Source organism: Barbus barbus (assembly GCF_936440315.1).
Source record: "Barbus barbus genome assembly, chromosome: 33".
Lineage (NCBI taxonomy): Eukaryota > Metazoa > Chordata > Actinopteri > Cypriniformes > Cyprinidae > Barbus > Barbus barbus.
In genome coordinates, this window is record NC_136761.1 from 25,012,968 (window position 1) to 25,037,191 (window position 24,224).

Consider the following 24,224-nt stretch of genomic DNA (forward strand, 5'->3'; position numbering starts at 1 on the left):
TGAAAAGGATGTTAGAAGTTCAAATCATCCGATGCTGTACTGATGAACCTTTGTTGTGGTTCCCAGTGATTGACAGCAGCATTCACATTCCTCCCTTTGGCACTCTGACCTTTAACCCCTGCACTGGAATGCCAAAAATTCCTTCTGCACGTCTGCAGAGGAGAAAAAAATATGCAGGCCACAATTTAAAATACATACCTGTCTACACGAAGAAACGTCATAATGCATCCAAATTAAATGCAGAATTTCACCTTCTCATATGCATTTCGTTAGATTACAATGCAGTTTTGCATGAAATCAAAGTGAAAGAGTATAGTTAATGAAAACTTCTATGCCGAGTTCTGGTGAGCCTGGTTATTTTTTCCTGGCAGATGAGCATGGTGACCGACTCCAGGGGAAAATTCCCCTATCAGCACAATGTAGCACAAACTACTTTCAATGATACGCTTTCACAGCCTGGTTTCTGTTCTTATGTTCCTCATCTTAAATTGAGCTTTCATTACTGACTCATTGTTGCCATGGCACTACTTTTGTATATAAGGTAACACCCATGAGCTACCCATGCGATGCATGGAGTTACCCATGCGATGCATGTTCGAAAACTTCGTGTGTTTCTCGGTCTGCTTTCCTAACCGCTGCTAGACCTCACTCTTTCCAGATGTGTGAAATATACCAGGCTTTTTTCTTGATGCACAATACAGACCTTGGGTGCCTCTTGGTTTTTATAACATTCAGTCACATGTATTTGGTGCAGCCTAATAAAATCAATCCGGAAGGAGTTGTGAGATGAGAGCTAAGGGAAGAGCCGGGGAGGGAGTAACAATGCTGGGGAACTTCAGGGGGAGCTGGCAGAACTAGTGTAGTGTTGCTGTTGGCATTACAGCATGTATTGTTCTTCAATCTGGTTTAGTTTGACCCTTCAAACTCCAGAGTCTTTCAACCAATACAAAGGAGGAGGAGGTTTTCTGGCAAACATTCCAGTTCCACACTCTCACGTTCCTGAGCGTTTCCGAACACGGATCATATTTTCACTCGCTTGACTCGTAATGACTAAAAAGACAGAATTAAAGGTTTACAAATAAAGGTGATCATAATGAAAAGGAATATGCTTTTTAGATTAATACTTCTAGTCAGCAAGGACACATTAAATTGATCAAAAGTGACATTGTATTTTTCCAAAAGATTTATATGTGACCCTGGACCACAAAACCAGTCATAAAGGTAATTTTTTTGAAATTGAGATTTATACATCATCTGATAGTTGAATAAATAAGTTTTCCATTGATGTGTGGTTTATGATAGGACAATATTTGGCAACAACTATTTGAAAATCTGGAATCTGAGGGTGCAAAAAAAAAATCTAAATAGAGAAAATCGTCTTTAAAGTTGTCCAAATGAAGTCCTTAGCAATGCATATTACTAATCAGAAATTAAGTTTCAATATATTTACGGTAGGAAATTTACTAAATATCTTCATGGAACATGATCTTTACTTAATATCCTAATGATTTTTGGTATGAAAGAAAAATTGATAATTTTGACCCATACAATGTATTTTTGGCTATTGCTACAAATATACCCCAGCGACTTAAGACTACTTTGTTCAATAAAAAAATCCTGAAAAAAAAAAAAATTAATCATTTAAAAATATTAAGCAGCACAGTTGTTTTAAATGTTAATATGCTTCTTGAGCAGCAAATCAGCATATTAATGATTTCTGTAGGATCATGTGACACTAAAGTCTGAAAATTCAGCTTTGCATCAGGAATAAATCACATTTTAAAATATACTTGAAATATATTGAGTTATACTTTGAAATAGAAATGTTCATGTTAGCTCAGATTCATTAATTTTATTTTAACATCTTTTTTTTGTGTGTGTGTGTAATTGAGATATAAAATCTCTTCTTCCATGGAGTCCTGGCTAAAATGGCAACACAAATAGTTTCACATTAAAAAAATGAATAAAAATTATTCTAAAATATAAAGCATTTTACAAAAACAAAATACAATAAAAAAATAGCACATCAATAAAAATCATATCCAACACTCAAAGATGACTTAAAACAAGCATGTTTCCTTCAGGTTGGTCTGTAAAAGATTTCAAAGAACAATAAATAAATACAACTTTTAATTTTTATGATGTATTTTGATATTAAAATTAAGATTAATAAATGTTTTAGAAGTAGTTTCCATTGTTAGTTCATAGCTAACTCATGTTAACAAGTTGAACCTTTTTAGCCACATTTACGGGTGTTTTGTATGTTAAATTCATTGCGTTATAGGGTTACACAAATGTCTGTAAAATTACGCGACTTAAAACAAAACTGAACGCATGCAGTGCAGGGTGTTGTAAAATCAGGAATCCATCATGTGATACAAAATGTCCAAAGAGAGCCTTTTATCTGAGAACATGGGGTGAAATCAATGTCTGTACTCTTCAAAGGCATGCAAGTGAATCAGCGATCAGTGCATGACGTCCTGCTAAAACACTCATAGGTTAAGTGAGGGCAGCACATTCAGCTGTGCTTGAGCCGAGGTCACACCCTGTGAGTGCTCACCATTGAGCAACTCAAGCACTCCTGAGGAATTTTATCAGTGCAACTCTTTAGCACTAAAGTGATCACATCTTTTGTAAGAAGACCTACTTGCCTAAATATTTACTTAACAGCAATCAATCACCCGTAGTTATGATTAATTTGCTCCCCATGTGTGTGCTTAATGTACTAACCGCAAATTTTAGGCCATGTTATTTACCTCTCCCACACGGATCAAGGTTGTCTTCCTTTCTTTTTTCAAATATGAAACACAGAGGATTAGTAACCAGATTCAAGCACATGAAATCATTGAAGCGTTGAAAACAGTGATAAATTACCAGTTACGCCCGTGGGCAAGGTGTGGCTCTTTTTTTCCCTGAAGTTTATACAGTCTTAACTCAGGTGTGTCAACCAACATGACAACCCAGCATACTCCTATGCCAACAGAAGTGTGTGCATGGACATTAGCCAATGAGTAAATTCTCATCCCGTCACAAGAAAATTAAAAACTGCAATACCGGTGGCACATTAGAACAGATAGACATGTTAAAACAGATAGACATGTTTGAACAGCTTATGCTCGCAATCATTTTCCTTACAGCAATTTCTCAACTTAAAGTCTAGCCTATGGCAACGAATGCTTGCAAATAAATACCAGTGGTAAAGAGTCAGACTTTATATGTCCCAAAGACTTTAATGTACTGTAATTATATGTACTGAAGAACTTTAGCAGTTACTTTCATCTAAAGTAATTTGCAGTACATTTACATATATCAGATCCATTACCTTGACAATAATTAAGAAATGGCTAGACGTATATATATATACACACATGTGTGTGTATACATATATACACACACACTTATGAAAAATTTTATTATGCTTAATATTCCACAGGCTTTGTTAGGTCCATATTAGGGCGTTAAATAGTTCATGCGATACCTGACTTGAGGCGCCCTCTGGTGGATTTTAGTTTTATCTTTTTTTCCCCAAATGCCAAAGTCAAAATATGCAAACAATCCCTTAATTAAATGGCTGAGACACCATTTTGTTTCCAGAGTTTCAATGATTTCCAGATTCGAGGAGAGCATCAATTCATAAGCTCTCTCAAATCGCAGATCCCAGAAGAGCATCACGCACCGTAGAAAGGCTTTCTGGGAACATTAAAATCAGCACTACCAAATGAAAAGCCAATTTTATACTTTCAACCTTGTTTGCTAAATTATACCATTAACTATTTATAAAACGTGTTATAACTGCTATTGAAGTGTAACATGCTTAAGTATTGGAGACAAGATTTGCGAGTAAAACTCAGAACAGAATTGTCTCTTATATAAACACTCTTCACAAATAAATGAACACAAGTGGGATTGTGTGAAAAAAAAAAAAAGGTTTTATTTTTCTCAACTCAAGTCTTCCGTTCAACCACAGCTCAAAGCCTTTACATGAGATTCGCAAACAATTTTCATGTCCATTGATTGATGATAAATACTAGGTGCAAGATGTTCTCACTTGAAAATCTTGCCCTGGTTGAGAGATTTGCCTACATGTTTGAATTCACCCTCCCATGCAAAGTACTCCTTCACCATGGTCTTGCACTCCTCGCTGTCCACATCCAGCTTGCGCCAAGTGTACGACTCGTAGTCGATCTGCCAATCATCACTCAGCTGTAAAGAGACAAGAGAAGAAAAAAAAAAAAACAACATTTTTATTTGAAACAATGCCAGTACAGTAATGCTTAAAATGTTGCATTACACTATTTGCACTGTTGCATGCTGAACTAAACTGATTCGCACGGTCAACATTTGATCAAAACAAGCCAACTAACCATGTCAAAATATGCAAAGTTCATCAGTTTCCAAAAATGATAACATTTATATCTATTTGATGTTAACTGCACAAGACAGACAAATCAAAAGCAGTCGATTAGTCTGGTTATCCCATGGTGCAGGTAAAACCTTGATGTAATGGTTTAGAACAGCCAATCAACTAGTTTGGCTTCAGCATCCTTATTTCAGATTGGATATCAAGGGTGCCGTCTGGCAACCAAACAATCCCAGTGTTAATCACACAACAGTAATACACATCCTTTATTAAAAAAATAGTCTATATAGCATTAATGTCAGAGGATGACAACACGTTCAGATTGGCACAACTTTGGCAAGCTTCTACTGTAGAATTTGATTGGAATCAGCATCAACAAAAGATACAGGAAATGTTTGCCACATCAGAGAACATATGCTTCTGTGATGTATTTTCATTTGCCAACACTAGATTATGCGAAAGACTTGCGAAGACTATGTGAAAGGTTGTTTACTCCTGAAAGCCTGCTGCATTTGTTGCTGCTTTCCATTCGATCACTACAGCTGTATTGAGATGGAAAGATTGTTTGGTTATTGGTCATAATTGGCCAAAACTCAAAGCAGCTCTTACTCGGTGCTTTGCCCAAATATGACGAGGCAAGCTTCACCATGTGCCTTGGAATAAAAGCTTCAATTCTGGCAGGCAGTTTTAAAACCTGATCTAGTCAGTGTGATGCAATAGATTTAAATAAAAATAACTGCAAACCACATTAACTGATTTCGCATTGCTAAAACTATAATGACAGGTTAATTATGAATATCGAATTTCTTTAAGGTTAACTTTCCGTTCACTCTGAAAAACTGAAGAATGTGGATAGTAAAATGCACACATCTCTTTTACACAACGCCAGATACAAAACCACCGCCAGATACAAAACCACCGCCAGAACTGTCAAAACTTGTGAAACCAAAGCTCAGGTGTCTCCAAGGGAGAGGAAGTATCGAATGTTAGTTTCAAATCAAATTACAGTGATTTTCACTACAGTAAACTTATAACATTTTTGGTTTGTCGTTGATGAAGGGGTACACATGTCCCACTGATGGTCCTTTGAGGGCACTTAGATTGGGAAACACTACACAATCTGGCAACTGTAACCGTTGCAATCCTATATCATACATATCCATTTTGTATAAGGTGATTGTCCCCAAGTCTACCTATAAACATACATAAACTATGGACGCATGTAAATCACTCACAGTAAATGCAAGCTCCTGGCCTCTGAAGACCCAGATACCAGAGATGCAGCTGTCATTGTTCGCACCAAAGAGGATGACACTGGCGAAGGCGTTTTTACGCAGTTTGTCGAGTCGCTGGAACATTCCTGAGGAAAAGAGCAAGAGTGTACTTGTACATACTGTGGATAAACTATGCAATGCTACACTCTTGCGCAAGTAGCACACACGCTGAATTGGAAAGAATAAACTTAGAACAAGAAAGAACATTCCTGGCACTTTGTTTAGAGAGATACATCAAACAAAATGAAATCAAAAAGTCAATGTGACCCGACCGTACCTGTGATAAGATTACAGCTCATGAAGGACATGGTCAGCTCTTCAGGGAAGCGGTACTCAGCGTACCAGATTGAGAAGCCCTCGCGATCAAAGTGATCCCAGAAGTAAGGCAACGCCACAGTCAGGGTGTCCTCGTTGGAGTATTTCCTCTTGAACTCATCCATGACAAAAGAACTAGTGACAAGAGGACAAAGGCATACTGATTAGAGTGCGAACTAACTCAAAAAGTAGCCATTTCTAAAGTGAAGGTGTATCAAGTACCTTTTTGGAAGGTGAGCAAATGGGTCCTTGGCTTTCGGCTCAGAAGCCAAAGCAGCCTCGCATTCGTCCATCTCCTCCTCAGCAGGGGCGGCTTTCTTTTCCTCCTTTTTCTTCTCTTTTTTCTCCTGCTGCGGTTGTTGCTGCTGCTGCTTGCCTCCTTCCTTACCACCCTTCTCCTTCTTGGCAGGAGCCTCCTTCTTCGGCTGCATCTCAGCAAACTTCTTAGCTAGAGAAATGACAATTTTAAATAAAAGCACACTTACACTCAATATCGAAAAGATATTAAAAGACCAAGAACTTCCACACTATTATTTATGCTTCTATAAGACACAGGGCATATTAATTGAGCATCATTATAGTATACAAGACAAAAAACCCACTCAACCACATTTCTATTCACACGTCAACTTCCGAAATAACACCAAGGTATCGCATCAGTTTTGTGCATTCAGTTATTTTGGAAGAAGCTGAGGTATGTAGAGCTTCAGGTTAATTTTGCTTGAGGCTGTACTGGCTTCAATATCACAACATCATCTTTGATAAAATGTGAGAAAAAGCCCTCAAGGAAAAACCACTGAGGTGACAGGGATGAGACAAACTGTCACATGACATATCCTAATAAAATAACCCATGTAAAGCCTATACAAAAAATAAAAGCCTATATGTGACCCTGGACCACAAAACCAGTCTTAAGTGTCAGTTTTTCGAAATTGAGATTTATACATCATCTGAAAGCAGAATAAATAAGCTTTCCATTGATGTATGGTTTGCTAGAATAGAACAATATTTAGCCGAGATACAGCTATTTGAAAATCTGGAATCTGAGGGTGCAAAAAAAAATCTAAATTGAGAAAATCTCCTTTAAAGTTTTCCAAATGAAGTTCTTAGCAATGCATATTACTAATCAAAAATGAAGTTTATATATTTACGGTAAGAAATTTACAAAATATCTTCATGGAACATGATCTTTACTTAATATCCTAATGATTTTTGGCATAAAAGAAAAATGAATAATTTTGACCCATACAATGTATTTTTGGCTATTGCTACAAATATACCCCAGCAAGCAGTGTTAATTTTGGCAGGCATTTTTTATTTAGTCTTAGTCTTTATCTTGAGACGAAAATGCTTAATAGTCTTAGTCACATTTTAGTCATTTGAGTCTTTCATAGTTTTAGTCTAGTTTTAGTCGACGAAAAGTCATTGCATTTTTGTCAAACTGCAGTTACCAACATTTATTTTGGTAGCTATTTTATATGTAGTATTCAAACAAAAACAGTCATTAATTCTTCTCTCTTTAGACCAAATCAATTAAGCTTAGTTATGAGAAATTTGAATCAAGGATTGAATTTGGAAAAACTGGTATTTTTCAGATACAGTAGGTTTACTTAAGTATACATTTATTTAACATCTTTTGTTGGTTAACATTTATGACAGATAATTAGGAATGCTGTCCATTTAAGACGGAAGGTATGCATGTAATAGCCTACTGACATACATTCAGTTTTCACCCACCTGTTTAAGCTCACTTAAACCATAACAGACTGTATTTCCGTGAGATGCTCTACATGAGAGACATTTGGACTGCTGTGGGTGTATTTGAGCACTGAGAACTGATCGCGCGCTGTATGAGAACTGAAGAAGTGGAGCGTGCGCGAGAGAGAGCACTTCTATCAGCGCGTTTCCGCCTAACGCACCTTCACTGACTTTAAGTTAATCGACAATGAATTGTGACTCCCGGGAAAAATGGGACGTCTGGTCACCCACTCCCTAACCCTTCAGGTGCTGAGGCCATTGTTTCAGATCGCTAGTTCACGTCTTGGTAGGCTATCCGTCCACCGCGGCTGCCATGCAAACGCACCTTATCCAATGACAGAGACGCACATTTTGAAAGACAAGACAGTTAATTTAGCCTATAGGATGTATTTTGAATGTCCGGTAGTCCTCTAACATTTTAGTCCCGTCTCGTCTTGTTAATGAAGACGCGCATAAATTTCATCATAGTTTTTATCATCAGATATCAGTTTTAGTCTCGTCTTAGTCACAGAAAAAAGGTTCGTTGACGAATATTTTTCGTCGTCGTCTTCGTCGACGAAATTAACACTGCCGGCAACTTAAGACTGGTTTTGTGGTCCGGGGTCACATATTTTACAATAGTTTTTAGGTTTTCTTGTAAATGGGAAAAAGCTTTATATATCTAGCAAACTAATATTTTAAATGTATTTCTAACACACTTTTAGAATGTACATAATTCTATCATTTTATAGGGTGTGTCAATATTTCACAAAGCCTAAAGAATGTTCTACAGTGATTTACAGTATCTGCCACCATAATGGTAGGAAACATCTTTGCTTGTGCTTGATGACACCTGATAACCCTGAAATCAGACTGATTTTCTGCACTTCGATTCAAGCTCAAGCTGAAATGAATAAACTACACAGCAAGGAGGTTTGAGAAACGTACCATCAAACTGAGCCATTTTCTCACAGAGCTTGACCTCGCCCAAAACAGCCTTAAACTGTGGTTGATTGACACAGGTCAAAAACCAGCGAGTGACATTGGGGTAGGGCTGACGGAAAGCAGGCTCAAGAACCTAGATGAAAGACATATGACCTCAGCAAACACCAAACCTGTACAGATTACACACTCAACTGAGGATCAAATAAACATCTGAATGGAAATACCCATGTAAAACTGAAATATAATACAATAAATATGAAGGGACAGTTCAGCCAAAATGAAAATTCATTTTTTTTAATTAAAAAAAAATAAATTTCCTTTTGTGGTCTGAAAAAAAAAAAAAAAAAAAAAAATAGGGTATACGGCATTAGAACAACCCAAAGGTGAGTAGATAACTTAATTTTTGGACAAACTAGCCTTTTAATTACGCAAATGATTATTTAATCACTAATACAAGCTATCTAATGTAGGTTTGATCCGTTTAATACCTTGGAGCTTTATCAAGTACATTTATTGCACATTAGACATTAAAATGGTTCAACAAGATGACATTCAACAAAATAGACAAAAGATATAAAGAATACACTATAGCCTTAAAAAAAAAAAAAACTTTATAACAACAGCAGGACAGCACCATTTAAAGTGAAATATTCGTCATACCTCTTTAGTAATCTAAAATAGGAAGAAATCAGTGTTCAATATTCACTAGATATTCTGAAAACTGAAATCACTAATATCAGAGGCCAGTTGCATAATCTTAGCCTCTGTGTTAAGACTGTCTTAATGACTTGTTTAAGCAAGGAGTAATTTTTGGATTTAACAGACTAATCTATGATTTAATGCAACTAAATAAAAAAAAGAAATTGGACAGTCTTATAGAAATAATTAGATGACTTACTTTTAAAACTAGTCTCAAGCTTTTATGCAACCATTCCCAGTGATCTAAGATGAGATCAGATATACATGGGCCTTTTTTGTGAATCCACAGCCCTAATTAATACAACCTGGTCACAGCTCAAGTTCACGGCACCCTGCAGACTCGCCTGTTTGTAGAGCCAGAGAAGACAGCAGACAACAGTGATGTCAGCCAGACTGACTCTCTCCCCAACCAGGAAAGTGCGAGTGTTCAAGTGCTGATTGAGGACGGCGAGGATGCGTTTCACCTCTTCCTTAGCCTGTTCTGTGGCCTGCATAGAAGACAAGAATGCAGACTTACAAAAAAAACCACATTCAAATCCTGACAGAGGAAACCATTACACAAATGCATTCAAAGCTAACCTGTTTGTTGAACTGCATGATACCCAAGGTGGGGAACACCCAGGCACTAGCTGGAGGGATGATCTCAGAGTCAGCGAAACAGACCCACTGCAGCACCTGGGCACTGGCCTGGGGACTGCTGCCACGAAGCGCATCATTGCTCACTGTCAGGAGGAAACAACAGCATAAATTGGGTGTAATAAAACACTGAGCATTTTTTTAAAGCATCACAATAGTTCATATATGCATCCATTTACACGGCCACTTTGGGCATTTCCTCTGATCGCGAAAAAGACCCGAGACCTCATTTAAAATTTGAACATACAACATCCAAATGCACACAAAAAAATTCAGAATGCATCCCTCTTCATAAACTGCAGGTCATATTAAATTCAAATGCAATGTATACAAGTGCATCAAATCCACCTATAGAACATCTCTTTACGGATCATATAAATTATTATAATATGTGCGCCAGGGATGGAAATTAGCACCCGCCACCAGCCAAATGCGGGTGATTGCCTTTTTAATCTTTACATTTTAATGAAAGCCATTGAGCTATTTGAATTGCTGGAATATAAGCTCCAAAAGCATGCTCTTCAATTGGCATACACAAGATTTTCACATCAGTTTCTGTCTTTATACACCCTAATTTACTCCTCACTGTTGTAGGAAAAAAAAAAAAAAAAAATCAATGGAATTTAGGATCGTCATTGCATCCCAAAGCTCAACGCACAGTCATCTTCATTAAAACAGCTGAATGCACGCTCTCTCTCTCTCTCTCTCTCCTATTGCGGCCTTTGATTTTTAAATCAGGTGAATGAAAAATTACAGATTTATATTCGTTTGGCGGATAAAACTCTGTGAAAGTGTAAATGGAGCCCTTTGAACAAATCGCTATCCAATCAAAAGAAATGCATGAAGTGGCCCAAGCATAAACAGGCTTACTTACAGAAGTGAGCAATGGCATTGCTCTCAAACAGACAGAAGCCATCATCACCCTGGTAAGCAGGAACCTAAATACAGGACAGGAACGACATTATCAGATTATTCACTTTACATTGAGAACACATGCATTGAAAGAGACAGGAGAGTACTGACCTTGCCCAAGGGAAAGTTGCTGAGGAAAGCAGGGGATCGGTTCGTCTGCCCAAAGGTGAAGGCAGGGGAGGCGCTGGCAATCTTCAGACGAGCCCCACTGTACTGAGCAGCGATCTGAGCCTTAAAGGCCCTCCAGTTCTCTGGGTATGTGTAGAGAGTCTGCAGAAACACAAGGTTTGGGATCACATTGCTGAAACTGATGCTGCTGGGTCAGACTCAAACTCAGTGGCAACAGAAGCGGACCCTTCATCATGACCACTCACAGCACTTTCCCTGAAATAAATGACCTCACACACTATAAACAGTGCTGGAATACACCAATAGAGAGCCAACTGATAAAATTAACAGTTTATTTATTTGTAAACCACCTCTGATTAAGGTTTTTAAAACCCTGAGATTATGACGCCAACACTAGAGTTCAGAATAGGATGTAGACGCTTTTAAAAAGTCTTATTTTGATTTGACGGCCACGCAATGAACGCTTCGCTTTAATACCTGCTCAGGCTGCTAATGCATGCGCTTCGCTTTCATCTACTTAACGTGAAACTAACACGACACTGCCGTCTCCAACCCGTTTAAAGCGAGGAATGAGAGGCGTGCGTGGCACAAAGGAGCGCAGCGCTTCTAAGCACCTTATAAAGGGGTGTGGGGAACATTTACAGCGAAAATAACCATCACGCCAGCTTTAAAAGAGGCTATGAAATAATACGGCATGACTACAACGCATAAAGATATAAGGATCGGCGTGATTATGGGGTGATTGTGGATGGAGATGTGCTGTAATAAAGCGACTGAGGGTTTTCTCCCATCTTACTCACCCCTGCCGCCATCTTTAGGACGAGAGAAAGGAGGAACGGGTCGCGCGGTGCTGACGTATAGGCCAGGCCTGTCGTAGAAATAATACGTAATAAGTGCGTGAACGTGAGAGCTGGACGTGCTTTTTCATCTTTATACATTTGTTTATTTTACTTGGAAAGAATCAAGTAAAATATAACAACAAAAAAAATCAGCCACCTTTAAACATTTAATAAACGATATTAAATTATATGGATCTCTTCTGAATGACAAGCTAAAAAAATAAGTTTTCAATTTATTGTAAATTATAATCTTGTTTCTTTTTTTTTTGGTAACACCTGTTGTGAAATGTATAGAATCGTACTCATTTTGCACACTGTTTAATAATAATAAACGTGTTTGTATTATTAGGGATAGTTCAATCCTGCATTGTATTCCAATCTGAGAAAGTACTGAAATAAAATGTTATTTTTTATCAAAGTGAAGAAACACTTAATAAGAGACAGTCCCTATCGTTCTGTCCAGCTTCTGCTTTTGTGTTCCACTGAATAAGGTGATACAGGTTTTGAACAACATTAAGGTGAAACATTGATTAAACATATTTGGCTTATTTAATTGTTTCATATCAATAAGAACGTAGCAATATTACTTGAACACATTTTACCATGTTAAAAACATCCATTTGTGACCCTGGAGCACAAAACTCCAGGGTATATTTGTAGCAACAGCCAAAAATACGGGTCAAAATTAATGATTTTTCTTTTATGCAAAAAAATCATTAAGATATTAAATAAAGATCTTGTTCCATGAAGATATTTTCTACATTTCCTACTGTAAATATATTAAAACTTAATATTTGATTAGTAATATGCATTGCTAAGAACTTCATTTGGACAAATTTAAAGGCGATTTTCTCAATATTTAGATTTTTATGCACCCTCAGATTCCAGATTTTTAAATCGTTGCATCTCAGCCAAATATTGTCCGATCCTAACAAACCACACATCAATGGAAAACTTGTTTATTCAACTATCAGATGATGTATACATCTCAATTTCAACCCTTATGACTGGTTTTGTGGTCCAGGGTCACAAAATTAAGATTTCCCTTAAAATCAAAACATGAAAAAATATTCTATCTGGGCATGGATATTATACAACTCAACAAAGCCTGTAAAATTCCCATTTAAGGGAAGTAAATGCCGTTGCTCTGATATTTATAAAGGCCTTCCCAGAAGACCACAATATATATTTAGTCTCAAAGCAGCCAATGACTTATTCTTAGCTTATCTTGGTGATTAACATGTTTGGATCTATTGCTGAGCAAGTTTAATACTAGATTTCTCCAGATTCTGTTCCCATGAAGAAACAAACTCGTCTTAAAAGGCCCGATGGTGAGTAAATATTCTCCAAATGTTTATTTTTGGGTGAACTATTCCTTTAAATGTTTCAGTAGGCAGCGAGCCACTGTGTGACTGCCACGAAAGGAAGTTTCAATAACAAACATTTTCCTGCCAAAGCTGTTGCAATAATAAAATTATTTTCAGAGTGGGATACCTACTAATAATACCTACTATGGGATACCTAAAGCAAGAAAACCAGACGGAGACAAGTTCAACATTTTTGTGAGTGCTGTATTACAAAAGAAAAATATATTCAAGTACAGGCTGGCTGGCATTTACAAAAATATGTTTAAAAATGACCTTATATAATAAAGACATGAATAACCATAAAAGCAATGTGATGAATGATACCTTCAATAACATGCTTGTTAACTGCTTTTGCTCACATGAGCTTTCAATATCTGGAGAGCCCAACTGATGAGATTTATCCTTTCTCTGCTGCCTCACTTTAAATTAAACAGTTCAGTCTTTCCATCACATAGAGCCACTGCTGAGCTACACGCTGTTCCCATTTAACTTGATGCTGTTCCACAACTGAACTGGGAAAACTATGAATACATAGGGATAAAAATAATAAAAAGAGGGGAAAAAAAGACCACTTCAAACGAATGGGACATAATAACAATATATACATAAACTATTTAGCATCACCATAGCATCAAGTTTCATATTTCTTATATTCTTGGCAGAAGAATCAGCTCACAAGACCTAGAAGAATGAGAATAAAACCCTTAGACAATAGTTGGATAGTACATAAATTAGACAAGGAATAAAAAATACGTTATTGGGAGGAAAAGAACAGCATTGAAATGAACTGGATAGATTTTTATATTTTAATAATTACAGGAACAGTAGTTATTGTAAATTATAAATGAATAAACATGGCACAGCTAGCTGCAAATGACTGTAAACACAGCTGAGACAAATGTTTTCATTACAAGAAATACATACCCAGGTAGTCATCCATGAGAGATCCGATGGCAAACTAATAAAAAAGAAACAAAACCTTTAGAATTATATCCAAATTGAAATATAATCCATATATTATTTAGCATATTCAACAAAGTGCCAGGGATTTACAATATCATTCTTATCCACTCGAGTTCCCACAATCTTCAGTCGAATTTCATCATCTTGTTGGATCACAATGTCCTGTTGAAGACAACAAACTGAAACCAGCTGCATTTGTGCAAATGAGGATTTGAAGAGTTCTCAATAAAACATTTCCTGAAGATGATTTATTGAATCTTACCTCATCGACTGTCTTATAGCATGGAGGATTTGAGTTTGGGTCAAACTCCATCTCAGAGGGAATAGACTAGATATAACAGAAACATGGATATAAAACACAATGACTAATACTTACACAATTTGATATATAACTACCTACATGACGAGAAATGAAACAAGACATGGGGCCAATTTCTGTAAAGAGTCCAACCTGGGAAAAGAAAGAAAATACTGAAAAATCATCAGCAAAGTGAACTAAGAAAGAAAATAAGAGCACTAACAGAAGATTAAAATGGACCCGTACTTTGTTAACCTGGGTGACGACAGCATCCACAACTTCTCCCTTAAAGGGACGGAACACAATGGCTTTGTATTTGACGGGATACAGAACAAAACCTCTGCCAGGCTGGATAACACCTGCTCCAATATTATCGATTGTGGTTACTGCAATAACAAAGCCATACCTGTGAAACAAAAGAGAGACATTTGAGATTCATATTTCATAATATTCACTGAAAAAGACAGATGTCTAACTTTCTGCTGGACTTACTTTCCCGTACAGGTTCCCTCCACCTCAGTGAACAGCTTCTGTTTGACAGTGTTCAGCAGATTGGGTCCAAAGTATCGTGGATGCAGGAGAATCTCATGCTCCAAAGAGATCTATTGTGAGGGATATTAAGAAAACAACAATAAAGAGAAATTCATAAGTATTATGACAACAAGTCACATGAAGGGATGCATTGATTAATGTACATATCTAGAATCTGTTTGCATTAAATACTCTGCATTAACAATTACATTGCCTGATTCGTATTTTTGATCAGATCATACAAATATCAATATAATATCCATCAATCACTAGATTTAACTAGCTTTATTACATTATACATGACACGGATATACGAAATACTTAATGCTAATGTACATTTTAAACGTAAAATCCCCCAAATTACAAACTTACATGATAAAACATCTCTTAAGAGTTTTTAATCTTCCAGATATCTCGATTTTAATGTGAAAAAGCGGCGAGTGTTGACTTCTGCGTGTTCCGGCGCCGACACTCAAAAGAAGACTGTTTCCGGGTGACTTTTCAAATTAAAAGTCATACAATTTCCTAGAAGATATATTCGCATAAAAAAAGTTCAACCTTATTTCTTGAGATATTTATTTTATAAAACAACTATTTATTTTAGATTTTTTTTTTGTCAAATATTTATTTTAGGTATTTTGGAAATTTGGAAAATACATTTTTAAAAACCCCGAATTATGTGATTTTGTCATTTTCTAGCAATAAACATGATTGAAAATAAGTTTATTTAAATGCCCCTCTGTCATGCGGTGTTAAGAGACCAAATTATGCTACTTCTTGTTTGTCACCGCTTTAATTAATATTTCAGTCAGTCATTCCATATATTTTATTTAATGCTACAATTCATCATTTTATACATTTTTGTTAAAAGGTTGCCTGCAAACCATGTGGCACAACTAAATATTATGGTTTTGTTCATTAAAATCAGTATTTTTTTTTACTAAATATCTTACAATCAGTTCAAAAAATGATTATACTTTTGTAAAGTAGCCTGCATTAATTGTAAGATACAGTGAAGAAGGCTGAGGTGTAAAAGGCCAGATTATGTATTTAAAATACTGTTCTGCTAGGTTAATTTTATGTATCGTAATTTATTTATTTTTAAAATGTATTTATTTATTGTATATTTGTTAGGTCTCACAGCAAAACCTTTTTTTTTTCACTATAGTACCGCTAAAAAGATAACTGGAATATGCATATTACAAAACATGGTAGTGACGTTTGCTGTATATATTTTATATATAAAATATTTTATTTATTATTTAAAAAAAAAAAACATTAAACAGTGATAATCATTCTGATATCATCTTAACATATGGTAGCTGAATTCCATCAGTAAACAGTAATTTTGTTGTTCCCGCTTAAAATGCAAAGCAGAACATGACCACAAGAGCTCACTGCACGTCTAAAGTTACCCAATGTGCGACCATAGCTCAAGCAGTTTAGTGTCTGGTTTTTATATGAATACTTACTATGAAGACACAGAGCTCAATTTCAGTGCTGTTGAACCCCAAGATACAGAAAGGAATATATATTGAGTTAATTGTCTTCCAAAGTGAAACTAGTGAGAAATTTGTGCCAAGGAACACATTTTTGGCTTTTCGTGTTCTACATTTTGACATTAAGTTGAAAAATACTAATGTTTGTTTTTTTTGTAGTATGCATAGAACAAAACCAAGAAAAAAGACTGACATTAATAAACTTGTTTAAATAAATAAAGTATTATAATAGATAACTGTAATTATTACTTTAATATAAGCATCACGATCATTGTAATAACACCTTCCGTAATAAGCCAACAATGAAACATGACGTGTGAAAGAGTTCCCTTGCACTAAATGTTACGTGACAAATAAAGCGTATAAGTGCAAATCCAGGAAAAGAGGTATCCTTGCAGCTTAGCTTTAATAGCAAGTTTTAAAAGCTTCTTTTCACGAGCAAATAAAAGCAAATGCAGTGAAGTGCTATAGATCAGACTGTCTCACCATTGTTGCTGAGGCAGGTCAGATAGCCGAGGACTAAAGCCATGCATGTTGATGAGCATGGGCAGATGTCCACAAATATATCTGAGCGTGGTGGATGGGGTTTGCATCATGCACAGTCCAAATCCAAGACGGTCCTTGGGGACTTCTTCATTTTGTCCCCGCCGCATTCTTGCAGAGAGCTGGCACTCATTGCGTTAACCTTGATATTATAAAAGGGTAGCAGATGTCCTCACAGTCACAAGTTCATGGCCTTCATGTTGTGGTCCCTTCATTTAATCAAAGCCTTCATATCCCTCTTTCTATTTAGGGAAATTTTGCCATTCCTATAAATCAACTCATCTAGCAATTCATCAGTTTCAAACTGGTGCTTTGAAGTGCAAATCTAATTCACTGTCTTAAAGCACAAAAAATATTTGACAGATATTAAGTCTTTAAGTCACACGCTCTGTGAAAGCATACTTAAATATCACATGTAAAAGCACAAGTCCATGCTGAAAATCTAAATTATAAAGAGGTCTGCATGAGAAGGAATATTGCACCTGTTTTCTGGTGAAGCTGACTGAGAATCCATTATCATTCCAGTGGAAAAAAAATAAAATATATATATATATATATATATGTATATATATATAAACAACTGTGCTGTGAAATGTAACATTAGAAATGCAATTTTCATTAGGTTGCTTAAAGTAACAGCAAAATGCTGCAGTGCTAGCATCCTCTCTTTTGTCATTTAAGGTATTTTTGGCTATTAAATGTAATTTGGCAGATTATATTTGGTGAAGTGACATACTGCTAAGTATGGTGACCCATACTCGGAATTCGTGCTCTGCATTTAACCCATCCAACGTGCACACACACAGCAGTGAACACACACACAGCAGTGAACACACACACACCGTGAACACACACACAGCAGTGAACACACACACAGCAGTGAACACACACACAGCAGTGAACACACACCCGGAGCAGTGGGCAGTCAGTTGGGGGTTCGGTGCCTTGCTCAAGGGCACCTCAGTCGTGGTATTGAGGGTGGAGCGAGCGCTGGACATTCAATCCCCCCACCTACAATCCCAATAACACTGACGTTGTATTTAATCATTTTCTGCAATAAGTTAATTTTGCTTTTAAAAGAACCACAGTTACACATGCATAAATAATAAATGAATAAATATTTTATAAAATGTATTATTATATGCAACACAGAAGTGAATTCTGCTTTCAAAAGAAAACTAAATAAATTCATGAAATATATAAATATATATATTATTATATTATTATTATGTTATTACCTTTATAAATACATCAATAAATCTAGAGTAATTTCTGAGCCAAATACACATGCATAAATAATAAATGAACAAAATGTATTATTTTAAGATATTATTGTAATGAATTTAATCACTTTCTGCAAAACAGAAGTAAATTCAGATTTCAAAGGAAACAAAATAGATAAAATATATTAGTTTATGAAATATATAATTGTAATTAATACTTTTATAAATACATCAACAAATGATTGTAAATGTATAAAAAAATCTGCTTTCAAAATAAACAAATACATAATGCTTAAATAAATATATAAAATATACATATATATATTATTACAGTATAATTAAATATTTTAATCACTTAATGCAACACAGAAGTAAGTTCTGTTTTCAAAGGAAACAAATACATAATGCAAAACTCTAATATCAACATATACCTTTTTTCTTTTGCTTTTTTCCCTTAATTTTCTGTGACTGATTTATTAATGAAATTTTATTATTAAGGAAATTTATTAAGGAAATATTATACACTGTGAAAAAAGTGGTGACCTGCAATTGATACCTTAAAAAACTATCGACTTGATTTAAGCCATAAAATGTAGTTTTGTTGGTATAAAGTTGATTCGGTGATATTAAATAATATTTTTGACTTGAATAAAACCAGTTAACGTACATGTTACCATTTTTAGGTGTTATTTTTTTGACATTTCTAAGCAAACCTACCACAGTTTTCATTTGTTTCAACCAACACGCTGTTTTGAAATACATTTCTCTTTGTTTTTGAGAGCAAAGCCGTAGTTTCTCCAGTATTGATCTGAGTGCTCTCAGAGCTGAAGGAAAGAAAGCCCTGTTCCTGAGCTTCAGCAAACTACTTTCCTTCCCCCTCTCCCCTGCTCTCGCCAAAGGTAGCTTTCAGATGCAAAATAAGCAGACATATGGAGAGGAGGTCTTTCTCCGGCCCTCCTAAAGATTCAGATTGTATGACAAATCACGTCCACCGCCACCCTCCCAACCCCACACAGAATCTCCAGACAACAGCTTCATTAGAGTGAAAGAAGGAGTTTTTGCAGCTTTGTCGAGTCAAACTCAGACTCCTTTCCCTTCTCAATTACTCCATTGTTGGCGAGAGATTCAAGTTATTGCACTCAAAACCATATGGCTGATTCGAACACCTACAAGTGATGCCATCAACTCGAGGGGCATTACATCTAGCAACAGAAATGCACATGGCACATTTTTTTCATCAAAAAATGGGTATGTGTCGATGAATAATATTTGTTGCAAAAAAAGAAAGACGGTCAGTCTGCTAAGTGAGAAGTCTAATGCATGGAACCGTCTGGTGAGGTCAGGTGTATGAACTTATCATTAGTCAGGGAATGGCTGTATACTTCCTCCCTTTTACGCTGATGTAGCTTGTGCAAAGCTTCTTCTCATTTTACCAAAGAGTTGCCCTGGTTACTTTCAAATAAAAAGTCTTTAGAGACACAGCTCTCATTGTTAGCACGGATGCAGGGTAAACTAGAGGTAAATTATGCACTTGCACAAACACACCAAGACAAGTGAATGCCCCACCGTAGGGTTTGTATTTAGACTTGGACATCTGATTGATAGCACTAGGTTCACGAACTGGTACATTATGTGTCTGACTCACAAAGAGAGACGAAAATTTACATTCACATCACTTGTAATGAGATTCCACTGCATTTTGATAATAGCACCTGTTCTGAAATCTTGTAAATAAACACAAAAAAAATATGTTTCAGGTGTATTTGGCAAACAAATAGGTCATTTACATGTATATCTTAAATATAGGAATGTAATGTATAGCTTTTAGTTATCATAAATGCATTTCAGAGACAGGACACATGCCACTCTAAATATCTAAATCACAACAATAATAACTTTAAATTTTTAAAAATGTATAAATGTTTAAAATGATATTGTTATAACGATAATAATAATAATAATTATTATTATTATTAGTAGTAGTAGTAGTATTTTAAGTTAAATAAAAACACAAAAAAATCATTTTGTAATAATATAATATAATAGAATTAGTGCTGTCAAATTATTAATCATGATTAATCGCATCCAAAATAAAAGTGTTTGTATGTGTACTGTGCTTATTTATTATGTATATATAAATACACACACGTTCAGCATATATTTTGAAAATATTTACATGTATATATATTTATATTATTATATTTTATATTATATATTATATATAAATATATTTAATATATAAAAATAACATGCAATATATGCATGCATGTGTTTGTATTCATATAATAAATATACACAGTACACACTCATATATTATGAAAACAGAAACTTTTATTTTGGATGCGATTAATCGCGATTAATCTTTGACAGCACTAAATATAATATAATATAATATAATATAATATAATATAATATAATATAATAATGTTGTTTAATAAATGTTTTATGTATTTTAAATTAAATTAAATTAATTACAATTAAATAAAAAATGTATGCAAATATTAATTTTGTAAATTAATAAATATAATATAATGTAATACAATATAATGTTGTTTTGACGTTTAAAAATGTTGTATGTATTTTAAATTAATAAAATACAAAAAAATCATTTTGTAAATTAATTAATAATATAAATCACTGCATATTTACTTCTTACATTCTTGATGAAATATGGCAAATTTAGAATTTTGCAGTAGCTAACAGCCCAGTTTTTGAGAAAAAAAAAAGAATTTGGATGAATGAATGTCTACATAATTTAATAAATTTAATTTAAAGAAAGAAAGAAAGAAAGAAAGAAAGAAAGAAAGAAAGAAAGAAAGAAAGAAAGAAAGAATAGATTTATAATTTTATAATATACAATTTTTTCCCAACATTGGAAAAAATAAATATTTTATTTTGTACAAAATGTACTGCAGTTAATAGAAAAATAAATAAATATATAAATAAATCAGTGGAGATTTGATTAAAGTACCAAGACTATTAGAACAGGGAGTGTCTTTAAACATTGTAACCCTAGAATTTATTTTCAGTCTCTTAAGGCCTTCTCGAGGCCGTGGGGGTGATTTTCTTATTTGGGGTGTGGTATCCCGTACAATTGAAGCACTGGAGTAAGGAATTAATTATCATTCAAAAGTAATGGCCCTATTCTGCCCTGCTTGAATTCTGAAGAAGGAGGAAAGGTCCTCTGGCCCCGATCCTGCCGCAGCGCCAGGGGAAAGGATTATTCCGGGGATTACCATGTGAAAACTTCTATCAGACTTTCTGACTCAAAGATCTTTTGCGAACAGTAATCGCGTTAATACCCGGGGATTAATGCTGGGCCGACTGCAAAATTGAATCGCATAAACATATAAAATAAATTAAAAGACCATTCTCCCAGAGAATAAAGAGAGCTCACACGTCACATGCCAATCCAAGAGCAATGCTTTCCACGCCTGCCATGCAAATCTTGCGCGTTTTAATGCTGCTCGCTTTTTAATGTTGCAATAGCCATTGTGCATTGAAATATCACGTCTTTTCAGCTCGCATATTTCACTTTACTCGCAGCAGACCCTCGACCACGTGCGTTGAGATGCTTTTTTTTTTTTTTTAAATGTGTGCACGATTGTTTCGGGGTCCAGATCAGACCCTCTTTAAGTAATTCAGTTGTTTCATTTTCTCACGTGTTTCTGCTATTGAAATGCAATCAGGTCTCGTGCACTTGTGCCTAATCCTGTCAAAATCTCCTTGGCAACATCTCTCAGCTGTGGGCAAAGCCCTTCTTCCTCCCCACCGCCCCTTAGGGAGAAAAAAAAACCTGACACATTCATCACGTTTGTGGAAATAAGTAATGTTAAGTAACATTGTAAAACAATAACTTTTTTATGACTTTATAAGAGCAATAAGTGCCAGCTCCAGACCAGATCACTAATGCTCTGACTGGAAGCAAAATAGTCATTCAAGCTGTTTTCCCTCTTTGAAGTTATTACTGACAGGTTGGTGTTGTAATAGTAAAATCGATCTCCCCCATCACCCCGGTCTGGACCGCCATCAGAGGGGCTTTAAAACCAATGCATTCGCCATAAAAGCGTAAACAGGACAAGAAAGAGCACGCTGATATAATGCATTAGATAGCCTACAACAAATGTGAATAAAAATGAATATTTAAATATCGTCTACTGTTTATAATCAAAGCACGTTCCGATGAGTCTCTCAGAAGTTTTAGGAGTCCATGTGAGTTTATGCATCCAAAATTATGCACTTGTGCATCACTTCATGCCAGCGAAAGCACAAACGTGCCTCAGAAGCGGGGTGTTTTTGTTCACGCTGGGACTATTTGAATAAGAATAATGCTATTGGAGTGTCGCAGGCCGAGAAAAATGAGTGACAAAAGCTCAGAGGCGCAGAATTTGGACGGGGGACAAGCCGTATAGAGCTGAAAAGAAGAGAGAGGAGAGGCGCACAATGGAACAATTCACCTTATAATCGCTTTGATATATCATACATGCCTGAAGACTCTAAACATTGTGTAATTATTTATAAATGACTGTGCCCCTATATCGCCATAATAACGCACGGAGAAAGGCGCCGCAGGTCTCTCCCCAAACTATTTCTAAATAGTGCCCCTTCACGTTTTTTCCAAAGTGGGGCGAGTTGCTTGCAATTGAATAAACTGAATAATTAATGAACAATTGCATGGCTGTCTCATAAAGATGTCTTTAAATAAAACTTAAGGCACTGGGCACAGTGGAGCAGTTTGATTGAACTGCATCTTTCACCTTGTGAGTTATAACTCAAGCTGCGCGCTGCAGGCAGGGTGGAAGAAAGGGAAGTATACAGCGGAAAAACGTTATATTTTAACGGGAAAATATTGTCATTTAAAATACGTTAAAGAATAATACTGCATTATAAAAAATCCACACAATTTAATGTGAAATATGGAGAAGAAGAAAAAATATGGGAGTAAAAATTGTGCATTAAAGCAATGCATAGCCTACTTTTATGATAAAATATGGTTTATGAATGAACAGATATATTTAATTTTCCAGAATAAAATAGTTTAGTGTTTTATTTGTGTGGGGAAAACTGTGCTCTGTGCAGAGAGGCAAATTCTGATACACTTTATCATATATTGACCTTACTTATATTTTGTAATAGGTTGGTATATTAACATATCATAATTACATAAACGGTTAGGCTACATTCAGTAAAGTAACCTACACTTAGGCTAAAAAACAATAACGTTTTGCAAACTACAAAAAAAAAAGGTTTGTATATCAAAATATAAGTTACAAATAATAATAGATAGCACGTTTGACCTTGTATTAATTGTGTGGAATGAAAAAAAAGTCACATTAATAATCTGGAATTAAACCAAAACAATTGTGTATATCTTTATAGAATAACATTTTAATGCGCAATGATTTGCTTAGCGCACAAAATAAAATAGATACATGTGAGAAGAAGAAAAAACTTGTCTTCTAGCCTCGGGCCACTTCGTGTTGTCTCTTCTTTTCTATTTCCTCTAGAGATTTAAGTTAAAGTGGGCTTGGTGCATGCTGGACAGATAGCAAGAGCTCTGCTCGCGTGGCTGGCCAGCTCTCCGGTTCTCTGATTGGCCAGCGGTGATTACAGGCACGCTTCAGAGGGCGAACAAACAACAGGCATAAATTATGCTAAAGAGATGGTCGTGCGGCACGGGGCAGACCTGATGCAAACCATTCATTCATCCTTCACAAAAATGCCAAAGCGAGGGGTGTACGTCCATTGTCTCACCAGGGTATATAAGGTAGGTGAGGCCAGTCGTGTGCCAAGCTCACAAGCTCACACGAGCTGATTGAAGGGTAAGAGCAAGACAGACGCGTGCCTTAAACTTCAACACAAACTATCTGCAGGACTCTGCAAGACCTCAAACACCCAGTTTCATCTCCCAGCCCACATAAGGTGCGTATTAGCAGAACCAAGCATCCTCAGTG

General features: G+C 35.7%; 2 protein-coding genes across 2 annotated transcripts; both read right to left on the reverse strand.

Annotated features, from left to right (window-relative positions):
• Positions 1-3,906: 3,906 nt before the first annotated feature.
• On the reverse strand, positions 3,907-11,885 carry LOC306853262 (elongation factor 1-gamma-like). Its single transcript, XM_079390543.1, has 10 exons — positions 11,808-11,885; positions 10,990-11,148; positions 10,841-10,904; positions 9,910-10,052; positions 9,675-9,818; positions 8,635-8,764; positions 6,172-6,397; positions 5,912-6,084; positions 5,596-5,720; positions 3,907-4,203 (listed from the first exon to the last, which is right to left on the reverse strand). The coding sequence occupies exons 1-10, from the start codon at positions 11,817-11,819 to the stop codon at positions 4,045-4,047; spliced, it is 1,335 nt and encodes a 444-aa protein (XP_079246669.1). The 5' UTR covers positions 11,820-11,885; the 3' UTR covers positions 3,907-4,044.
• Positions 11,886-13,398: 1,513 nt separating this feature from the next.
• LOC306852952 (DNA-directed RNA polymerase II subunit RPB7) lies at positions 13,399-15,492 on the reverse strand. The gene is made up of 8 exons (XM_079390074.1): positions 15,378-15,492; positions 14,967-15,076; positions 14,721-14,880; positions 14,577-14,627; positions 14,439-14,504; positions 14,267-14,338; positions 14,138-14,171; positions 13,399-13,894 (listed from the first exon to the last, which is right to left on the reverse strand). The coding sequence occupies exons 1-8, from the start codon at positions 15,387-15,389 to the stop codon at positions 13,881-13,883; spliced, it is 519 nt and encodes a 172-aa protein (XP_079246200.1). The 5' UTR covers positions 15,390-15,492; the 3' UTR covers positions 13,399-13,880.
• Between the last annotated feature and the right edge of the window lie 8,732 nt (positions 15,493-24,224).